Source organism: Apium graveolens, chromosome 2, assembly GCF_009905375.1.
Source record: "Apium graveolens cultivar Ventura chromosome 2, ASM990537v1, whole genome shotgun sequence".
Taxonomy (NCBI): Eukaryota; Viridiplantae; Streptophyta; class Magnoliopsida; order Apiales; family Apiaceae; genus Apium; species Apium graveolens.
This window is the reverse complement of record NC_133648.1, coordinates 66445641-66466348: the sequence shown is the minus strand read 5'-3', so window position 1 is coordinate 66466348 and position 20708 is coordinate 66445641. Positions and strand designations below refer to the sequence as shown.

The window sequence follows — 20708 nt, the reverse complement described above, 5'->3', positions numbered from 1 at the left end:
GGAATTATAAATACAATGGTTGAAGTCCTTGAATTCCGGGAAAGCCGAATAATAATGAGAAAATTTCTCGAGGAATTTCTGACTAATGTGCCAAGAACACAATAAATGGGTAGTACGAGGGAGTACCTCCGCAATAGCGCTTGCCATGGTTTGATCTTGATCCGTAATTATAGTCATTGGAGTCTTATTCCCCACATCTTCAAGCCAAGTACGAAGAATCCACTGAAAAGTCAACGCGTGTTCATCCCCCATCAGTGCAAACCCAAAAATCACCGATTGATAATAATGGTTGATTCTGGTAAATGGGACAAATGGCATTGCATATCTATTTGTCCAATAAGTGGTATCTAAAGCCACAACATTGCCAAAATTTTGGTAGGCCATTAAACATCTCAGATCAATCCATACTAGACACTTCAAACGATTCTCTTCATCAACTTCAGTCCTAATAAAATATTTAGAACCACTTTCTTCATTCAATCTATGCAACAAGTCCAACCCCGCTTGGGCATCACTAATATCAAACCTTTTCTTCCTCTCATCTCTTATCACATTCCTAACATGTTTAACATTGAAACCAACTTTATCATTACCTCCATGAATGTTACCAATCACAATCATCACTTGACAATTACGAACTCCTGAACCAAAAAGAGTTTTAATCAAACTACGGGTAGCGGTGTTGACATGTCTTTCGCGTTATAACAAATTCATCTTACTATGGGAAACAAGACCGTGGTTGTGTACCAACTTAAGGCTAGTTATCTCCCAAAGACATTTTTTCTTTTGATAATTTACATACATTCTCACCTTGCACTCATTTTTAGGAAAAACCTCTCTACGCCGTTTATTTTTACTACTCTCGGCGACGACACTTTTTACCAAAAGCCTACAAACATATAAACGATCATATATCTCGTTCTCTTTATTACAATGGGTCGCTTGAATTTTAATAAAAAAATCCATTTCTTAAAGCATAAGACCTAAAAAATGTCCGGCCTCATCCAAACTTTAGAAAAATTGATTCATATATGGAACTCCTCCCCTATCAACATTTTCATACATATTTGTATCCTCTACATTATCTTCTTCATCCTCACCCTCAACATTATCATTATCATTTTTAAGCTCATTTTCATCCTCTACATTATCATCTTCATCCTCAACATCAACCAAATCGTCATCTACATTAATAAATTCCTTATTATTTTCAATATTATCTACAAACTCATCATCTTCAACAAAACAGGGGTTTTAGGTTCTTCACTAGTACTTAAATCATCAAGATATAAAACATGACCAATACCCTATGTTATGCAAGACATGCATATATTATAATAAGACTAAGTCAAATTGACAGCCCTAAGAATTAGTTGTATGATAGTCTAAATCTGTATTTTATATTGTACTACTTGAGTCTGTAAAATTGCTAATGATCATACTAGAGTATTTTTCTGTGAACAGTCTCAAGTCTAAGAATAAACTCTGGAAGAAGATCAACAAGATCATGCCTCAGACGAAAAGGTGAAGAAGCTTGGAGTTGAATAAATTTATTTTAGAAAAAATGTTCCAAGTCAAGAAATCTACAAGTCACAGATCAAGTCATATAGGGAAGTCATTCAAGAAATACAAAATGACTTATCGAGAAGTCCAAAATGGCTTATAGAGAAGTCTCAGAGATATCGATAAGTCAAATGAAGATTGGTGATATCGACAAGTCAAATTTATCATTAGAGATCTCAGAGATTTCGACAAGTCAAAATGTATATAGAGATCTTTGAGATATTGACGAGTTATTTCTACATATAGAGAACTCAGAGATATCGACAAGGCAAAATGAAGACATGAAGATTGGATATATCGACAAGTCAAATTCTCATTAGAAATCTCAGAGATATCGACAAGTCAAAATGCATATAGAGATCTCAGAAATATCGACAAGTCATTTCTACATGCAGAGTTTGGAGGCCTCGACAAGCCAAGTTCACTTATAGAGAACTCAAAGACATCGACAATTCAAAGACACTTATAGAGAACTCAGAGATCTCGATAAGCCACTATACTTATCGAGATGTCAGTTCACTATAAAACAAACTGGAGATCTCGATATGAACCTCAAGTACAGAATGCAGACCAGTTAAAGATTCAAGATTATCAATCAACAAATGATCTAATTACTTAGATTGAAAAGTCTACAAAAGCAGTTTGAAGAGTGTAAGATCAAGGGCCAAGATTAACTGACAAAGGAAGGTCACAGACCTAGGAGATTTGCAAGGATTTACTAAGTCAGAAATGAAAAACTTTAGAGATAAATTAAAGTAGGATTTAGTACATTTTATTGCATGTTGTGTAAATCTGCGTTTACTAATCTATAAAGTAAACACCGCTCCTTTATTTTTAAAAGTAACAAACAATTCTAGATTTTCTTGTACTATCTCAAGATAGAAGCTTAGAAGCTGAGTTTTTTACTTTCAACGAGCTCATGATTTGTAGCAAGACATGACTTGATTTTAATACAAAATTAAGTGAGTTTTGAAATATTGTGTTTGTTTTTTTATTTCTGCTAACATAATATAATTGCATTTCTTATCTGCTTTGTTCATACAACCAAACAAATCGAAAAAGACTTAAAATATCCAAAACACATTCGTCCCCTCTGTGTTGTATTCAATATCTAACACCCTCTTTTTTTTCTTATTTTTACGTTTATGACAAAATATGCGAGCAAATAAATTTTTTACCATGCCAAATTAAAATTGAAGAGAAAAAAGATACCTTGAATTGAGAAATATGCTTGAATTCCTTGATAAAAAATTCCCTTAAATCGCCTAAATGTTAACTTGGAGAATATTTTTTGAGTTTTTGGTGTAATTGTATGTAGTGAAATGAGAGTGAGGGGACCGCTGGGGTTAAGGAAACAGTATCAATCGCGGACAATATCTGCGGTCCGTCCATACGAGCTGCTAACATTGTCCGCCCTTGTTGTCTTTATCCCAGCCGTTACTTGCCTCATCCAAAAGTCTGGAAACCATTTGTTACACAAACGATTTGAGGCAAACGCTTGTTACAGACCGTCCAAATAGACTGTCCAAAACTTGGTTTTGTTTTTGAAAATAACGTCATGTTATATTTGCTTGGTTTATACTCCCTCCGTCCAGTTTGACTTTTGCACGTAGTTTAAGGTGCATTGACCGCAAAGTTCCGTTTATTTTTTAAATTTTTTTTTGTGAATAAAAATTTAAGATTTTAATATTTATTTACAGAAAAAAAAATTGAAAAATAATCAACGGAACTATGCGGTCAATGTACCTTAAGTTACGTGCAAAAACTGGACAGATAAATTGGGACGGAGGGAGTAATTGATATGACGGCCACCTTAATGTATCCTCCCCCTGCAAACCTCCAAAACTATCTTGTGGCACTATTTCTCAGAATAATTAGGCTTCTCTGCGTCAGCTTAATAATGGCTTCAATTAGGACATGGATGTAGACATTCTCAAACTTCAAAAGGTACAATCAGGTCCTCATTCAATTCCTTGGCATTATTCTTGATATCTCCAAAAGTTCAAAACAGAACAATCAATTGGGTATTCAACTCGATTATATTGATCACTTCTCCCTTCAACACTTTTTTTGCCATTTCGTTGGAAAAGACCCAAGACTATTCGCCACATTAAGATGCTAATCTGAACATAGGTACATTAACAGATACTGATCTCAAGAACAAAAACGCTACACCATGTAACTACATAATTCGTTATTGAGATGCTATTGGAGAGGAAGGAATTACATATGTTTGCGGAGAAGATCGAGTTATTACATAGATGAAGACACGTATGTATATGTACAGAAAGTCAGAAAAACATAATTGAATTGTACTTGAAAATGTTACACTAAACAAAATGATTAACTCCGTAATGAAAGATTCATAATCCACTAAACAAAGTTCAGCATGTAATCTTACTCCAGCAGATAGCAGGAACAACAAAAGATCTACTGGGGGTTCGGTGGGCGGCTGTTGGCAGCAGAGACCAAAGATCTACTGGGGGTTCGGTGGGCGGCTGTTGGCAGCAGAGACCCTAGATCCCCACTCGAGCAGCTCTTTGCTTGTATCATCCTTGTGACAAATCACTTCAATGAAGCAAAGACAATCTTTTTTGGCTCCCGTTGCTGTCTCTATTGCTTCAACAAGATCTTCCTCACAGCGGACCTGAACAATTCAAGAAATGCCGGTGTCAACAATACTTTTTTTAAAAAAAATAAGCTTCGCTGTTCTAACTTGTAAGTAACTGATACATTATGTATTAGGTTTTCTCGACTGACCTTAGTCGTCCAGCATTTGCCTTCACCATTGTGAATCGCATCAACCAGTGCAGTGTAGTTCCAGTTCTTGATCACATTGTATGGTCCATCATGGATCTCAACTTCAATGGTGTAGCCACCGTTATTTATCAGAAAAATGATTTGATTCTGACCGCATCGCAACATTGTCGACACATCTTGAGCAGTAACCTGCAAGGGATATAGAATTTGTTAATGTGAAATTAAGAAGGATTCCGGTAAAAATGGTGGGATTTCCAACAGTTAACACCATATATGGTCCATTATTGGAAAAACTTACCTGAAAGCTTCCATCACCAATGCAAGCAATTACTCGCTTATCCTTAGCAGCCTGTGCATACCCTAGAGTTGCACCAACTGACCACCCAATGGATCCATACTGCATTTGGAACTCATACCTGCATTATTGCACTTACATTAATACATGCAAACACATTATATACCTTTAGGAAATTATATTGAAAGGGATGCTCACCCGCATCCTTTTGGCAATTTCAGCTTCTGGCAATTGAACCAAGAATCCCCTGTCTCAGCAATTACAGCAGTATCTCCGGACAACATGTTCTGTATATGTTGGAACAGAACATTGACCCTTAAAGGCTCCTTGGGTGCACATTTGAGAGGGTGCCCTTCTGGAACATAAATTCTGTGATAGTTCTCGTAGGCAGTAGTGTTGCACTTTAGTCTTTTCGCAAGGGCATGAAGAAAATCCTTCATCAGAATACACCCAAATGTTGGACCATTTGCTATCACCACACGGTCGGGCTGCAAAATGATAGCCTTCTCCTTCTTGAGGAGGAGTGAGTACCCAACAGAACTGTAGTCATTAAAGATGGGTCCAGCAAACAAGTAAGCATCAGCTGATTCGACAATCTCTGCACAAAAAGCAGTGCTCACCGCACCCCAATACGTTCCAATGAAATGTGGATGATGTTCAGGCACCATCCCTTTAGCTGATGGCATCACAGCAACAGGATACCCACAGACATCTGCTAATTCAACAAAAGCTTCACAAGCCTTGGCCACACGCATCTTCGGACCACCCACCATCACGGGCTTAACAGCCTTGTTCAAGAACTCTGATGTGGCCTCCACAGCAGCATCCAAACCCATCTTATTACTCAATCTACACAACCCAAAACCACATTCATAAAATTAGCACACAACCCATTAAAAAGGAACTTATAAACAATACCAAAACCAGATGATTAAACATAACTAAACATAGTAGATTGATAGTTAGCAAACTGAAAATTCTTACTTCGGAGAAAGTGAAAATGGAACTGGTTCCCGGCTAAAAGTAGGATGTGGTATTGCAGCCAAATTACATCCCACACTAATATATACAGGTTTGCTTTCTTTCAATGCAGTAGAAATCGCAGTATCGATCAATTCATGAGCATCTTCTAGATTATTCACCACAGCCTAATAAAAGGTTCAAAAAAAAAACAAATTAACAATCATAATACAATAACATTTCAAAAGTATTACAGCAATCACCAACAGCAACATAAGCATTTCAGCAGACAGATTTGCAAAAACAACACCATGCAAGATTGGAATCGTAATCTACTTTTTCAAGTATCAAAATAAACACTAAAATAGTAATAAATTTAATCTCATAATAATGAACAAATCAAATTAAAATAGTCTTTCCTCAATACTTAGATCTGTTTTTATACAATGACATGAACACAATCTTAGGGTAATTAACACAAACTAAGAGAGAGACAGAGAGAGAGAGAGAGAGGGAGAGTTGTACCTGAAAGCAAGTGACAGTTTGGAAGCAACGAAGCTCCTGAGAGAAATCAGGCAAGCCAATAGTATGATGAAGCACTCTACTAGTTCCATAATCATTACTATTAGGTCCTCCAACTATACAAATCAACGGCAAATTCTCACTATACGCTCCCGCAATCGCATTTATAACACTCAATCCTCCAACCGTAAACGTCACCACACAAGCACCTACGCCACGTGACCTTGCGTATCCATCAGCCGCGTATCCAGCGTTCAGCTCATTACAACATCCTACAAGATTAAGCCCTGGCTCAGCTAGTAAATGATCTAAAAGCGTCAAGTTGAAGTCGCCGGGAACGGAGAACACGTCGTTGACGCCGATCTGAACGAGTCGCCGTGCGATGTGACGGCCGAGAGTCGCTTCCGATGAGTTAAAGCTGATCGGAGTGTGAGAGATCGTTGAAACGGCGCCGTTCGCCGGCGCAGCGATGTCGTTGCATGCCGCCTTACAGGCGTCTACTGCTCCGACTTTAGTATCCATGATTTTGGTGATTATAAAGACAGAAAAGTGTATGTATTTTGTAAGTATTGTGAATGTGTGATTGGAGAGATAGAAATGTGTAAGTATTTATAGTGGGGTGTTTAAGAGGGGGTAAATAAGGGAAGAGAGTGGACGAAAAGAAAAGAAAAGAAAAGAAAAGAAAAACCAGGGGCGGTTTGGACTGAGAAGGACTCACAGTAATTATTTGTTGTTTCCGGTGTTTTGTAGAGGCGGTGGGGCTAATTTCGACTTTTTACTGTCGGCTGTTTAGAGGGTTAAAAATGTTTTAAATTTGCATGATTAGGAGAGCACTATCGGTAATTTGTACGAAAGTTTTGGAATTCTAGGATTATGATTTATGCTGCGTGTATAAATTTGTGTCAATAATTTAATTTTATGAAGGGGTTATATATGTTCGATATATAGGCGCTTTTCTAGAAATTGATCAATGGGAAGCAAGTCTCGTTTCGATTAATCAGAAATTAGATTAAAATGTGTTTTTAAATAAAATTGGTTAAAATTGTTCAAAACAGTTAGTTCGGTCAAATTGTGAAAAATATAAAATAAAATAAAATTTAAAATAATAGTTAATATTTAATAATAATATATTAACTTATGTTGAGTATCATATGCCCTTAAATCATAATCCCTGTATTTGAATAAGTTTAATCAGTTAAATTACTCTTATTTCTCCTCAAACTTTTATAATCTCATGTAGTTGATTTGGTACATTAAAACCTCTATACAGTAATATCGTTTCACTGACAAAAAATATTATTATAGAGAAATTTTTCTTTAGTAGAGGTTGACATAAATTTTGAATTTCAAAAATTAATTAAAATATTTATTATAAATTTTGAATACATGAATTTAAAATATGAATCCCACGGGAGGAGAGTTTATGATTATGTCTCCTGAGTCAGAGCATGTCGCTTAAATGCGGTTTAACTTGGTTCACGTGGTTTGCAGGGTATTATGTGAGCCCGTACGGTTTACCCAGTACGCATTCGAAGAATAGCGGTTGCGGGTTAACTACGATTTAAAAAAATATATGTATCATAACTTTTTAAGACAAAATATGTAATATAATAAGCATGTTTGTCTACGGGCTTATAAGTTACTTATAGCTTATAAGCCCGAAATTACTTATCTCGGATTGTTTGTCGACCCAACTTATAAGTCGAATTTACAACTTATAAGCTGATAAGTTGAATGTTAGCAACAACGTACTTTTTTTCAACTTATTTTAATTTTTCAGTTTTTTATTAATTTTAGTTTTTAATTATGTTATGGATAGAAAACTAGGGTGTATTAATTGTTGTATTTATTACTAGGGTTTGGGAGCTCAAGGCTTTTAATGGTTGCACTCGTGTTTCGTAGCTTAACTCTGCCTTTACGAGATGCCTACGTATCTTTGTAAATTAGAGAATCAAGCCAAAAACGTAGTTCTGATTGATAGAGTGAGACCCTTTATATAGATGTTGAATGTCCTTGAATTGGACTAGGGTTAGGAGTTTTGGTGAACAAGTCTCATACTTTGGATAAACTTTGAAGTCTTAGAATGAAGGAATCAGACTCCTTGTTGGTGTAGGTGCCCTCAAGGCAGTCTTCTATAGATTTATATCACCGATTGGACTCATTTAATGAGCTGTTAATCCCCCTATTTATTATTTACGAAATTAATAAATAATCAGGGCTTCGGGCCTCGTTAATTGGGCTTCGTTATTGGACCGTATCAGGTCTAATCAATTCAACATGAATTATATTTCTAGGCTAATTTTAGGCACATATCATTTGCCCCCAACTTTTGTGAAACCTTACAAAGATTTCGCAGAAGTTAAAGTTTATACCTTTTCTGGTTATCGTTTTTATCGTAAATTGTGGAGCGACCTACATGTTAGGCACAAAACAGCGCTAATAATTCACGCAAGTATACGCGTTCGCAAGTAATATAGAATAATTTCTAGTTCGTTCCCACATAGACTCAGAATAATTATGTTCAATTAACACTTACTCACCAATGTATGATTACTTCTCAATGTCAAGACAATAACACGTAGATTTGATTAACTAATTATTAACTATAATTAACTACGAGAATTAAACACTTAATTGACACTTGAATTAACAATATTAACACACATGAGATCATAACTTCATTACTACTTACTTCAATAGTTATTGTTATTACCCTTAGCATTTAACGGTGATGATATTAACTGAACAACAAGAAACTGATAAAAGCCAACTTTCGTTGTACTAATACATTCTACCAAACATCCACAATTAAGATAGAAGTTGAATACGCATCAATTATGTTGAGACCCTATATATCTATAGCTATTAACAACATAACGATTTAAGCATAAGTTATTCCTTATGATTACACAGGGCAAGTAAAACGGTTAGAGTTACCCACAAATCATGCATACACATACATGAACCTATGCTAGCATGGCAAGTTCTAAACCTCAAGATCCACCGTCGCTTCACAAGAGATTAACAACCTATCTTATATGTTCGCGACGCACATAAGACGAATAAGCGCAACCTATGCTAGATATCATACAATCATCACATACTAAGATATTAAACAAATAACTAAAGACTTCCATAGTAAATCCGTTACGACCTCATGATCACGATTAGCCCATGATAGAACTCATCGTCACCATGGGTTCATATGAAAACATGATAATAACACACAAGATAAACTAATAAAAATACTTATTAAAACCAGAGTACGTCAAAAGAGTAATAAGGTTCAAAGTAAAGAAAACTAGCATCCACTGATACAACGAATAAAAGAATCACAAGAAAACGTATGTTTCCTCTTCTTCGTTGCGATGTGCTAAAACGGTCTTCTTCCTTCTCTCATTGCTCCTTGATTGATACCACGATTCATATGTGAAACGTCTCTGAAAACTACTTATATAGAAGCCCCACAAGACCCAGCCATCTCAGAAGTCAGAAGTCCAACAGAATCAGGAGTCTAAAAATCAGTATTTTAATTTACGCCCCTGAGCGGCCGCCCAGCAATCCTGAGCGGGCGCCCAGCTTCCTGAGTGGTCGCCCAGCCAGGCTGAGCGGGCGCCCAGCGGCCAACACCTTACTGGAAAAAACTTTATTCTGCTCCTGTTTTTTGCTGCGTTCTGCTCCTAACTTCCTACTTGCAATGCCAAGCACTCCCCTAAAATTATTCCTAATGAAATCTCCCCACAAACGCAAGTTATACCCTGAAATGCACAAACACTAGAAAAACGCATCAAATACATAAAATACTTGATTTCAAGACATCAATTCAAGCCATTATAAGACGTTCTAAGTGGTATAAAATGCCACATATCACACCCCCAAACTTAAATCGATGCTTGTCCTCAAGCATCACACACTCAAAAACAAAACAAAATTATGCATTCAAATGCAGCGATCCCCCTCACAATGACTAAACCAACCAACTCATAACATCTCAACAAATGCAGTTAGGCGAATAAAGATCAATCAAATCATGCAATCTAACATATAACTAGAAACGTGGTGTGTGCGGATGCTTAACAGATATGCTTCGAAATTAGATCAATTATCATAACTCGACTATCCTCAAGGCAATCACATGATTATACGAAGAATAAATTCTAGGCACAAAATGACTTATAACACTTCAAGATCACTGGAGCTTATTACGGAATCATGCTTTTTATTCAACACAATGACAAATGCTTATTTGACCGTGCAATGAGTGAGGTCCACAAAAGACTTATGCAATGGCATCCATTTAGCGAGCGTTAGGTTAGCGGATCCCAGACTATAAAAGCCTTAGGTCACTAGGCACAAAGTCCCCTAAGAACTTAATAACTCGAATACCAAAGAGCCCACTCGTGATCAATTATGCATTAACTCTTTTTTTTCTTTTCTTTCTTTTTTTTTTCTTTTTCTATTTTTTTTCTCTTCTTTGTTTTTCAAATTTCTGAGCAAGTGCGTTTCGCTCCATCTAGCTCAACCCTAAACTACTCGCATAAAAATATGAGCCGGCTACTGGCCATTTGACGCCTAGCCACAATTAGCAATGAATTCCAATTTTTACTCCATTTTTTTCTTTTCATGCTTTTTATCATTAAGAGCCTATCATAAATTCTAAGCATAATCAATAGATTAACCTCAAAAACCATCAAACCATGACAACAATCTAGTCATTAAGCATACTCTAATACTTAGTGAAATTACAAGTGTTTCTAGCATGCATGTCAACCTACAAGACTCAACATCACTCTAACGCTATCACTACACTCGCATCAATATCACAAATCAATCGGTAAAGCAGCGCAAAAGGGATCATGATATATGCATGAGCTAAATGACATGATAAATAAAGCTATAAAATAAAATAAAATAAAACTGTATAGCAAAAATATGTAATTATATGAACTAAACTATCATGAATATGCAACTACATGACACACACACAAAAATATTCCTTAACTACCACCCCCAAACTTAAAATCTTCACTGTCCCCAGTGAAGGTAGTAGAAATGAACAGAGGGTATACCTACTCGGAGAAATCATCATCATCACCCTTAGAGGGTGGAGTATCAGGAGGCGGATAAGCAGAGTCCTCACCAAAAATAGGCCACTGGATGTCAGCTCCAAGGCCTCTGAAAGCAGTCCCAAGTGCAAGGGTGAGCTCCTGAGCGAACCTACTTTGCGACTCATACATCGCATCCATTCTCCTCGACTGTAAGTCATATGTCATAGGCCTATTTGTATATTCGAGGATTCAACTCAACTCAAATAAGAATGTAATAAGTAAATAGTGGATTGACCGTCAGAGAGATCTCGTAAAGTAATATCTGTCAAAGGATTCAGAAACAAGGTTCATCTACAGACTTGAGGAGTTAATTCACTGGAAGAAGTTCAAGAAGTTGATCATGCCTCAGTGATATAAATCAAGATCGTGGATTTAATCAAGTGACAGAGATCTCGTCAGAGTATCAATTAATTACAAGGATTTAATCTGAAGAAAATCAAAGTGTCAAAGTCAAGACATGAAGAAACGTCACGGAAGTTAGTCACTCATGAACCAGACAGTACATCGAGTGTCAACATTGAAGTGGTGGAATTGATTCATAATTTCAGTGATTTTCAGAAGATATTCAGAAGATTGGTTGCTGCTCAGGATTAGTGTTAATTCTCTATTAATTAATTAAGTCATATAATTTAATTAAGAAAATAAATTATATCTGCAAAGATTAATTTATTTGATTAATTAAATTAATTGATTAATTAATTCAGAATTAATATTAAGGTTTTTCAGAATTTTTAATTGGTTAAAATCTGTTTTAATTCCAAAAAGACAACTGATTGTATTAGTATGACAATCGGTATGACAATCAATAGTCATACCGAAAGTCATGCTAATTCAGTTGATTGTCTTATCAGAATTAATAATAGATTAAAATCTGTTATTAATTCAGTAAGACAATCTGATTTGAACTAATATGACAATCGGTATGACAATCAATTGTCCTACCGAAAGTCATTGTAGTTCAATCAGATTGTCTTGCTAGTTCAATCCATTGTCCTACCGAAAGTCTTGCCAGCTATAGGATTGTCATTCCAGTTCAATTCAATTATGGTGAATGAATTAAAAAGACAAAGAAGCAGCAGAAAGAATTACTAACTCAATCAATCAAAAAAAACAGAAGTCAAGAACACAGCAGCCGCCTAAGAAATATTTCATTATTCTCTGCTGAATTTCAAAGATCAATTTCTAGATTGCAAAGTTAAATCCAATCAACTAGAAATCTTTATCTTGTTCTTGTGTAACAATCTAGCGGATCAAAATCCCTAGAACTTAATCTCTAATCGCGTTTAGCATTTGATTCTAATTATTGCAAAAATAGAAAAAGTTCATGTCGAATTTATTCTAGATTTGTGATAATTGATTTGAGATTAATTCCTTGTAATCGATACAGTTGTTGTAACACCCTTCAAGTTTAATAATATTCTTATTTAACTTGAATTTTGTTTCACATTTTTTTTATTCCGCATTTATTCGATTATTTGGTACTGTTTGTATTCAACCCCCCCTTCTACAAACACATTGGGACCTAACAATTGGTATCAGAGCCTTCTGATTAACGAACAAATCAAGATCCTAGACTTTTGTGATTTTTCAACTCTTTGAATTTTTATTCATTCAAAAATTCATAATGACTTCACATAAAGTTGGAACTGTTAAAATTCCACAATTTGATAAAGAGAATTATATCATGTGGAAGAAGAAGATGCTATTGTTTTTACAAGTTGCAAATCCCAAATATTCAAGCTTATTAAAGAAGGGTATAAAAACTCCGATGGTTATTGAACCGGAGGTAATAATAGATGATGTGGTGACTATTAAAGCTAGAACCTATCCAAAAGAGCCCGAAGATTTTACTCCTGCTGAGAAGGAAGAAGCCTCCTTGGATGCCAGCCTTCAATTAATATTAATTGATTCCCTTGATCCCTTGATGAACAGACATGTGATGAACTGTAAAAATTCTAAACACATGTGGGAAACTATTGAGGTAATTAATGAAGGCACAGAGGAAGTTAGGGAGAACAAGTTGGAAATCCTAACCTCTGAATATGAACATTTCAAATCAAATCCAGGAGAAGGAATTACTGAAGTGTTTGAGAGGTACAATGCGTTGATCAACAACCTGAACATCAATGGAAAGTATTATTCAATCAGGGAGGTCAACAAAAAGTTCCTTTTAACACTGCCAGCTCATCTTGAACATAGAATCACTGCCATTAGAGAAGCTAGAGATCTGAGTGAGATTTCTTTGGACAGGCTCTATGGAGTGTTAAAAACCTATGAGTTGGAGCAGATTCAACAGAAGGAAGTCTACGGGAAGGATAGAATGGTCAGCACATCTACTGCACTTGTAGCTGAAGGTCAACAACAACAACAATCTCAACAGTTAGAAAGAATGGTACAGTTTTCCAAGGGTGAGGAAAATGAGTTAGTAGCAGAATATGATCCTCCTACTACAAATCAATCAAGTGATGATTTTTATTCCTTGGAAGAGCTGGAGCAATTGGAAGATGAGTCAATGGCCCAAATTGTCAAGAGATTCTCCCATGTCAGATTCAAGAGGAATCCCAAGCTTAAGTACAAGTCCAACTACAACAAATTCCAGAAAGGTGGATCTTCATCCTCTAACACCAGCAGTGGTGGGTACAAAACATGGATGGTTGATCGAAGCACCATTAGATGCTATAACTGCAATGAGTTGGGACACTTTGCCACAGAATGTAGGAAGCCAAAGCAAGTAAGAAAGAACTCTGAAAGGGCTTATCTGGCAAAGGGAAGAAGCTGGGATGATACTGACAGTGAAGATGAAGAAGAAGGAAATCTTGCTCTTATGGCTGTTGATGGAAAAGCTTCATCGTCAAGAATAGAGGTAAAACTTTCTGATACTGAAATGGTTTATCATCTAAGAGGTAACTTTGATTGTGCACGTCGTGATAATGAACTGTTAAGTTTACAGATCACAGACCTTGAGAAAGAGGTCAATGAATTAAGACTTGTGCACATTAATCAAGACAAATTAAAAGAACAGGTATCTTTTCTAGAGAATAGAGTTGACTGTTATAGAAAACTCGAAACTATTCTCAAAGACAAGATCACCGGTCTTGAGACTAAGGTTAGAGCCTACTTCAATTCTTGTTCGAAGGCTAAAGAGTTCTACAGTAAGCAAGCTGTTAATCAAACATCTGGAATAGGTTATGATTATAATGTTGCTATTGGAGAATTAGGCATAAACTCCCCTTCTCATGTCTGTGCTAAAGGGAGGGAAGTACCACATGTGCTTAAGGGTGTTGATGAACCCCTCTATAAAGCATCAATTGCTGAACCATTTGATACGACCTCTTCTGTTATTCAAGAAGAAATACGTGCTGAGGATCATGCTTATGAGAAGATTGTTTCCAAGTCAAGTGAGTCAAAAGTTCCAGTCAAAGTTGTGAAAGCAACTGAGACTAACTCAGACACACATGAGTTGGATAACAATAATGCCATGTCTACCATGCATAAATTACCTGCTGTTAATCACTCTCATAAAGCATGTGGTGTTGCTAATTGTATGTCTTGTGCTTTTAATATGATGTATGCTTATTTTAATGGTAAGCATGTGTCTAATGATAAGACTACATCTCGTCAACATGTGAATAACAAGAAGCATGATAGGTCTAAGACTTCTAGTCCTTCTAAGGCTAGAAAGGAGACATTTGTGCCTAAGCTTAAACAGAAATTTGTTAAGGCTGTTTACAAGGTCAAATGTTCAGTCATTGAGAAAGTTGAGACAATTAGAATTAAAAATGTTGTTTTGTCTGACAAAGGACAGTTCTACAAGTATGCCGGGCCCAACCAAGTTTGGGTTCCGAAGAAGGTCTAATCCATTTGTAGTGCAGGGCATTAAACAGGTGAAACCGGGAGTGTGGAGTCTTGATAGTGGATCATCAAGACATATGACCGGAGATAGAGCCCTGCTATCAAATGTGGATTGAGAAAGCTGGCCCCCTGATTACCTTTGGAGATAACATCAAAGGTTTATCTGAGGGATATGGCTGTTTGCAAGCTGGGAATGTTATCATTGTAATTTTGTATATTGTGCTAGGTTATTATCAGGAAGCAGTATCTAACATATAGCACCAGTGACGAGACTTGAGAATATTACGACATATCAGGCACCTGCTGCACATTACACTTGGAATTGGACTCTAGTAAGATGTGTACAAGTGTACTCCTGGTTGGTGAGTCAAAAGAGGAAGTCAGTGCACCACAGTTCATGGACTTTGCAGCTGCAGATCTATTGAACTATGCAATCTCTTCTTCACAGTCTCACTTCAGGTTGGTATGAACTAGTGTACTACTCAAGCAATCGTCAAGGACATGGTATGGCACTCTAACAGATGTTATAATTTTATATGAACTAGTAGAGTCGTCATATTTATAACTCTCTTATCACTAGGCACAATCATATTGTTTTATATGTGCAGTGGTATATTGTTAATGCAACATAACAATTAGTATCTAAAGTACTTGACAAGTATCGATCAATGATATCTTGTTAACATTATGTTGCAGATATTTGTAAGCTTTTGACATGAATGAGAATTACTTAGACTTTACCCTAAGTGATCAATATTTTATCAAAAACTCATTCATATTGAAAAACAAAATCAAACTTCTTTCTACATTAGTGATTTCTTATTTCATGTAAAATCTTTTGAAATCACTATTGTAAATCATTTTCTCTCTATTACCATATATTCTGTGATACAGGTTCAGTCTCCAATGACTTTCTTTCATTGACAGTCATGAGGTTGAAAACCCACAACGTCTATCCCAGACTGTAAAGACAAACACAAAAACAGAACCAACCAACACTCTCTTACCACTAAATGTAGTATGAATGAGCGTGAGGGAGATAGTGCCTTAGTGCACCACATAAGGAAGGTTCTGTAGTCAACCCAGTAGCTCTGTCTCTTACATAGATGAGTAGTATTTAAACCGAGATAACTGCTAGCCCCCATACATCTTCTCAAAAAGATGTAATGGCTGATAAGGCACAAAAACAGTTACTAGATTCATTCTCTCAACAGGGTGCGTCTATTGAATTTGGCATGTCAGCTAAGGCATCCGATGTAGTGTCACCACTTCAAACATAAACAATTCTTGATGCACAAGGAGAGGTTACACACACAAAGGATGAGTTGACGGAAATAAGAGTTTCGACCATTTTAAGGTCAGATTCGATTGTTCAAGGTTCGTTAGTGGACCAATTGCCTTTACAGGTGTTAGGAGAGGATACTGATCCAAAAGTCATATGTCAGTGGTCAGTGTCTACCTCCCCAGGCTTAAATCCCCTGGATGCATCTGCGGATAGTGGATCTGACATAGGTGCAGATCGGCAACTTGTTGACAATGATTCAGATATTACCTGATGAGTCACAAGGAAATGTCTTCACAGACATTAGAAGGGAACTTTGATCTTTATGCTAAATTCGTTAGATCATTGTTTACCTTCCCAGAATTCGAATCTGGAACCCTAAAAGGGAAACTAGCAACTTGTAAATTATGACTCAGATTCATCTGACGAGTTTAACAAGGATGGGGATTTGCGAACTCCCATTGCACCACCTGTGACCTCCTTAAGGATGGCTAAGGTGATTTTCCTTGCAGGTACAGCTGGATTATGGAGCTATGAGAGAAGAGTGATACACTTGTGAGAATGAGTGTAAACACGAGTGGAGAGAAGAGTGAAACATATGTGAGGTACACTAAAATAGAATCACACACTCACAGTGAGGAAGAAAGAGAAACTACTTGTTATTTCTTTTCCAACCAAGTGAAATATGAGAACTCCTTCAGACGATGGCATACATTCCTTCTTTAAGGGGGAGATAAAAGCTTAAGTAATAGTTTGGAGGATTCCTCAACTAAGGGGGAGAAATAGCAGGGAGGAAGAAAAAGATCCTACATGTACACTACACCACATCATTGTTGTTTGTAACTACGGATCCTATTGTACGGGAGAGGTGGTAAACACAAGGTGATTTTCTGATAAGGGAAGAAGCTGTTAGGGGAGTACCATTAGTTTTTATCTGCGGATCCTATTGTACGGGAGAGGTGGTAAAACGAAGGTGATCTTCTTTAATCAGTTGATTCTCATAGGGGGAGAAGCAAGAGATATGAGCTTCTCAACAGGAAATGTGGTTGTACAAATGAAGATGGAACTACTTGAAGATATGTTCAGTCTAGAGGAACATCTACTTGGAATCTGGAAAATGTTAAATCTAGTCCAGAACTTTTCTACTATTTACTTTGCATTTATGTTTATATCTTTTTCTTATTTGTTAGTTGAGTTATCCTCTAGGTATTTGCGTGTTATTGTCTAACAAACAAATAGGGGGAGATTGTAAGTCATATGTCATAGGCCTATTTGTATATTCGAGGATTCAACTCAACTCAAATAAGAATGTAATAAGTAAATAGTGGATCGACCGTCAGAGAGATCTCGCAAAGTAATATCTGTCAAAGGATTCAGAAACAAGGTTCATCTACAGACTTGAGGAGTTAATTCACTGGAAGAAGTTCAAGAAGTTGATCATGCCTCAGTGATATAAATCAAGATCGTGGATTTAATCAAGTGACAGAGATCTCGTCAGAGTATCAATTAATTACAAGGATTTAATCTGAAGAAAATCAAAGTGTCAAAGTCAAGACATGAAGAAACGTCACGGAAGTTAGTCACTCATGAACCAGACAGTACATCGAGTGTCAACATTGAAGTGGTGGAATTGATTCATAATTTCAGTGATTTTCAGAAGATATTCAGAAGATTGGTTGCTGCTCAGGATTAGTGTTAATTCTCTATTAATTAATTAAGTCATATAATTTAATTAAGAAAATAAATTATATCTGCAAAGATTAATTTATTTGATTAATTAAATTAATTGATTAATTAATTCAGAATTAATATTAAGGTTTTTCAGAATTTTTAATTGGTTAAAATCTGTTTTAATTCCAAAAAGACAACTGATTGTATTAGTATGACAATCGGTATGACAATCAATAGTCATACCGAAAGTCATGCTAATTCAGTTGATTGTCTTATCAGAATTAATAATAGATTAAAATCTGTTATTAATTCAGTAAGACAATCTGATTTGAACTAATATGACAATCGGTATGACAATCAATTGTCCTACCGAAAGTCATTGTAGTTCAATCAGATTGTCTTGCTAGTTCAATCCATTGTCCTACCGAAAGTCTTGCCAGCTATAGGATTGTCATTCCAGTTCAATTCAATTATGGTGAATGAATTAAAAAGACAAAGAAGCAGCAGAAAGAATTACTAACTCAATCAATCAAAAAAAACAGAAGTCAAGAACACAGCAGCCGCCTAAGAAATATTTCATTATTCTCTGCTGAATTTCAAAGATCAATTTCTAGATTGCAAAGTTAAATCCAATCAACTAGAAATCTTTATCTTGTTCTTGTGTAACAATCTAGCGGATCAAAATCCCTAGAACTTAATCTCTAATCGCGTTTAGCATTTGATTCTAATTATTGCAAAAATAGAAAAAGTTCATGTCGAATTTATTCTAGATTTGTGATAATTGATTTGAGATTAATTCCTTGTAATCGATACAGTTGTTGTAACACCCTTCAAGTTTAATAATATTCTTATTTAACTTGAATTTTGTTTCAAATTTTTTTTATTCCGCATTTATTCGATTATTTGGTACTGTTTGTATTCAAACCCCCCTTCTACAAACACATTGGGACCTAACAATTGGTATCAGAGCCTTCTGATTAACGAACAAATCAAGATCCTAGACTTTTGTGATTTTTCAACTCTTTGAATTTTTATTCATTCAAAAATTCATAATGACTTCACATAAAGTTGGAACTGTTAAAATTCCACAATTTGATAAAGAGAATTATATCATGTGGAAGAAGAAGATGCTATTGTTTTTACAAGTTGCAAATCCCAAATATTCAAGCTTGTTAAAGAAGGGTATAAAAACTCCGATGGTTATTGAACCGGAGGTAATAATAGATGATGTGGTGACTATTAAAGCTAGAACCTATCCAAAAGAGCCCGAAGATTTTACTCCTGCTGAGAAGGAAGAAGCCTCCTTGGATGCCAGCCTTCAATTAATATTAATTGATTCCCTTGATCCCTTGATGAACAGACATGTGATGAACTGTAAAAATTCTAAACACATGTGGGAAACTATTGAGGTAATTAATGAAGGCACAGAGGAAGTTAGGGAGAACAAGTTGGAAATCCTAACCTCTGAATATGAACATTTCAAATCAAATCCAGGAGAAGGAATTACTGAAGTGTTTGAGAGGTACAATGCATTGATCAACAACCTGAACATCAATGGAAAGTATTATTCAATCAGGGAGGTCAACAAAAAGTTCCTTTTAACACTGCCAGCTCATCTTGAACATAGAATCACTGCCATTAGAGAAGCTAGAGATCTGAGTGAGATTTCTTTGGACAGGCTCTATGGAGTGTTAAAAACCTATGAGTTGGAGCAGATTCAACAGAAGGAAGTCTACGGGAAGGATAGAATGGTCAGCACATCTACTGCACTTGTAGCTGAAGGTCAACAACAACAACAATCTCAACAGTTAGAAAGAATGGTACAGTTTTCCAAGGGTGAGGAAATTGAGTTAGTAGCAGAATATGATCCTCCTACTACAAATCAATCAAGTGATGATTTTTATTCCTTGGAAGAGCTGGAGCAATTGGAAGATGAGTCAATGGCCCAAATTGTCAAGAGATTCTCCCATGTCAGATTCAAGAGGAATCCCAAGCTTAAGTACAAGTCCAACTACAACAAATTCCAGAAAGGTGGATCTTCATCCTCTAACACCAGCAGTGGTGGGTACAAAACAGGGATGGTTGATCGAAGCACCATTAGATGCTATAACTGCAATGAGTTGGGACACTTTGCCACAGAATGTAGGAAGCCAAAGCAAGTAAGAAAGAACTCTGAAAGGGCTTATCTGGCAAAGGGAAGAAGCTGGGATGATACTGACAGTGAAGATGAAGAAGAAGGAAATCTTGCTCTTATGGCTGTTGATGGAAAAGCTTCATCGTCAAGAATAGAGGTAAAACTTTCTGATGCTGAAATGGTTTATCATCTAAGAGGTAACTTAGATTGTGCACGTCGTGATAATGAACTGTTAAGTTTACAGATCACAGACCTTGAGAATGAGGTCAATGAATTAAGACTTGTGCACATTAATCAAGACAAATTAAAAGAACAGGTATCTTTTCTAGAGAATAGAGTTGACTGTTATAGAAAACTCGAAACTATTCTCAAAGACAAGATCACCGGTCTTGAGACTAAGGTTAGAGCCTACTTCAATTCTTGTTCGAAGGCTAAAGAGTTCTACAGTAAGCAAGCTGTTAATCAAACATCTGGAATAGGTTATGATTACAATGTTGCTATTGGAGAATTAGGCATAAACTCCCCTTCTCATGTCTGTGCTAAAGGGAGGGAAGTACCACA

General features: G+C 36.1%; 1 protein-coding gene across 1 annotated transcript; it reads right to left on the bottom strand.

The window, feature by feature from the left end:
- Positions 1-3717: 3717 nt before the first annotated feature.
- LOC141707489 (pyruvate decarboxylase 1) lies at positions 3718-6713 on the bottom strand. The gene is made up of 6 exons (XM_074510682.1): positions 6104-6713; positions 5603-5766; positions 4817-5467; positions 4622-4739; positions 4324-4512; positions 3718-4210 (listed from the first exon to the last, which is right to left on the bottom strand). Exons 1-6 carry the CDS (start codon positions 6620-6622, stop codon positions 4040-4042), a joined length of 1812 nt encoding a protein of 603 aa, XP_074366783.1. The 5' UTR covers positions 6623-6713; the 3' UTR covers positions 3718-4039.
- Between the last annotated feature and the right edge of the window lie 13995 nt (positions 6714-20708).

Excerpts from the sequence above, each read along its gene's own strand:
- LOC141707489 (XM_074510682.1), bottom strand. The coding sequence starts at position 6,622 with ATGGATACTAAAGTCGGAGCAGTAGACGCCTGTAAGGCGGCATGCAAC. Across the intron at positions 4,740-4,816 it reads AAATTGCCAAAAGGATGCGG|GTATGAGTTCCAAATGCAGT; the intron begins GTGAGCATCCCT and ends GCAATAATGCAG. Across the intron at positions 4,211-4,323 it reads GCAAATGCTGGACGACTAAG|GTCCGCTGTGAGGAAGATCT; the intron begins GTCAGTCGAGAA and ends TGAATTGTTCAG.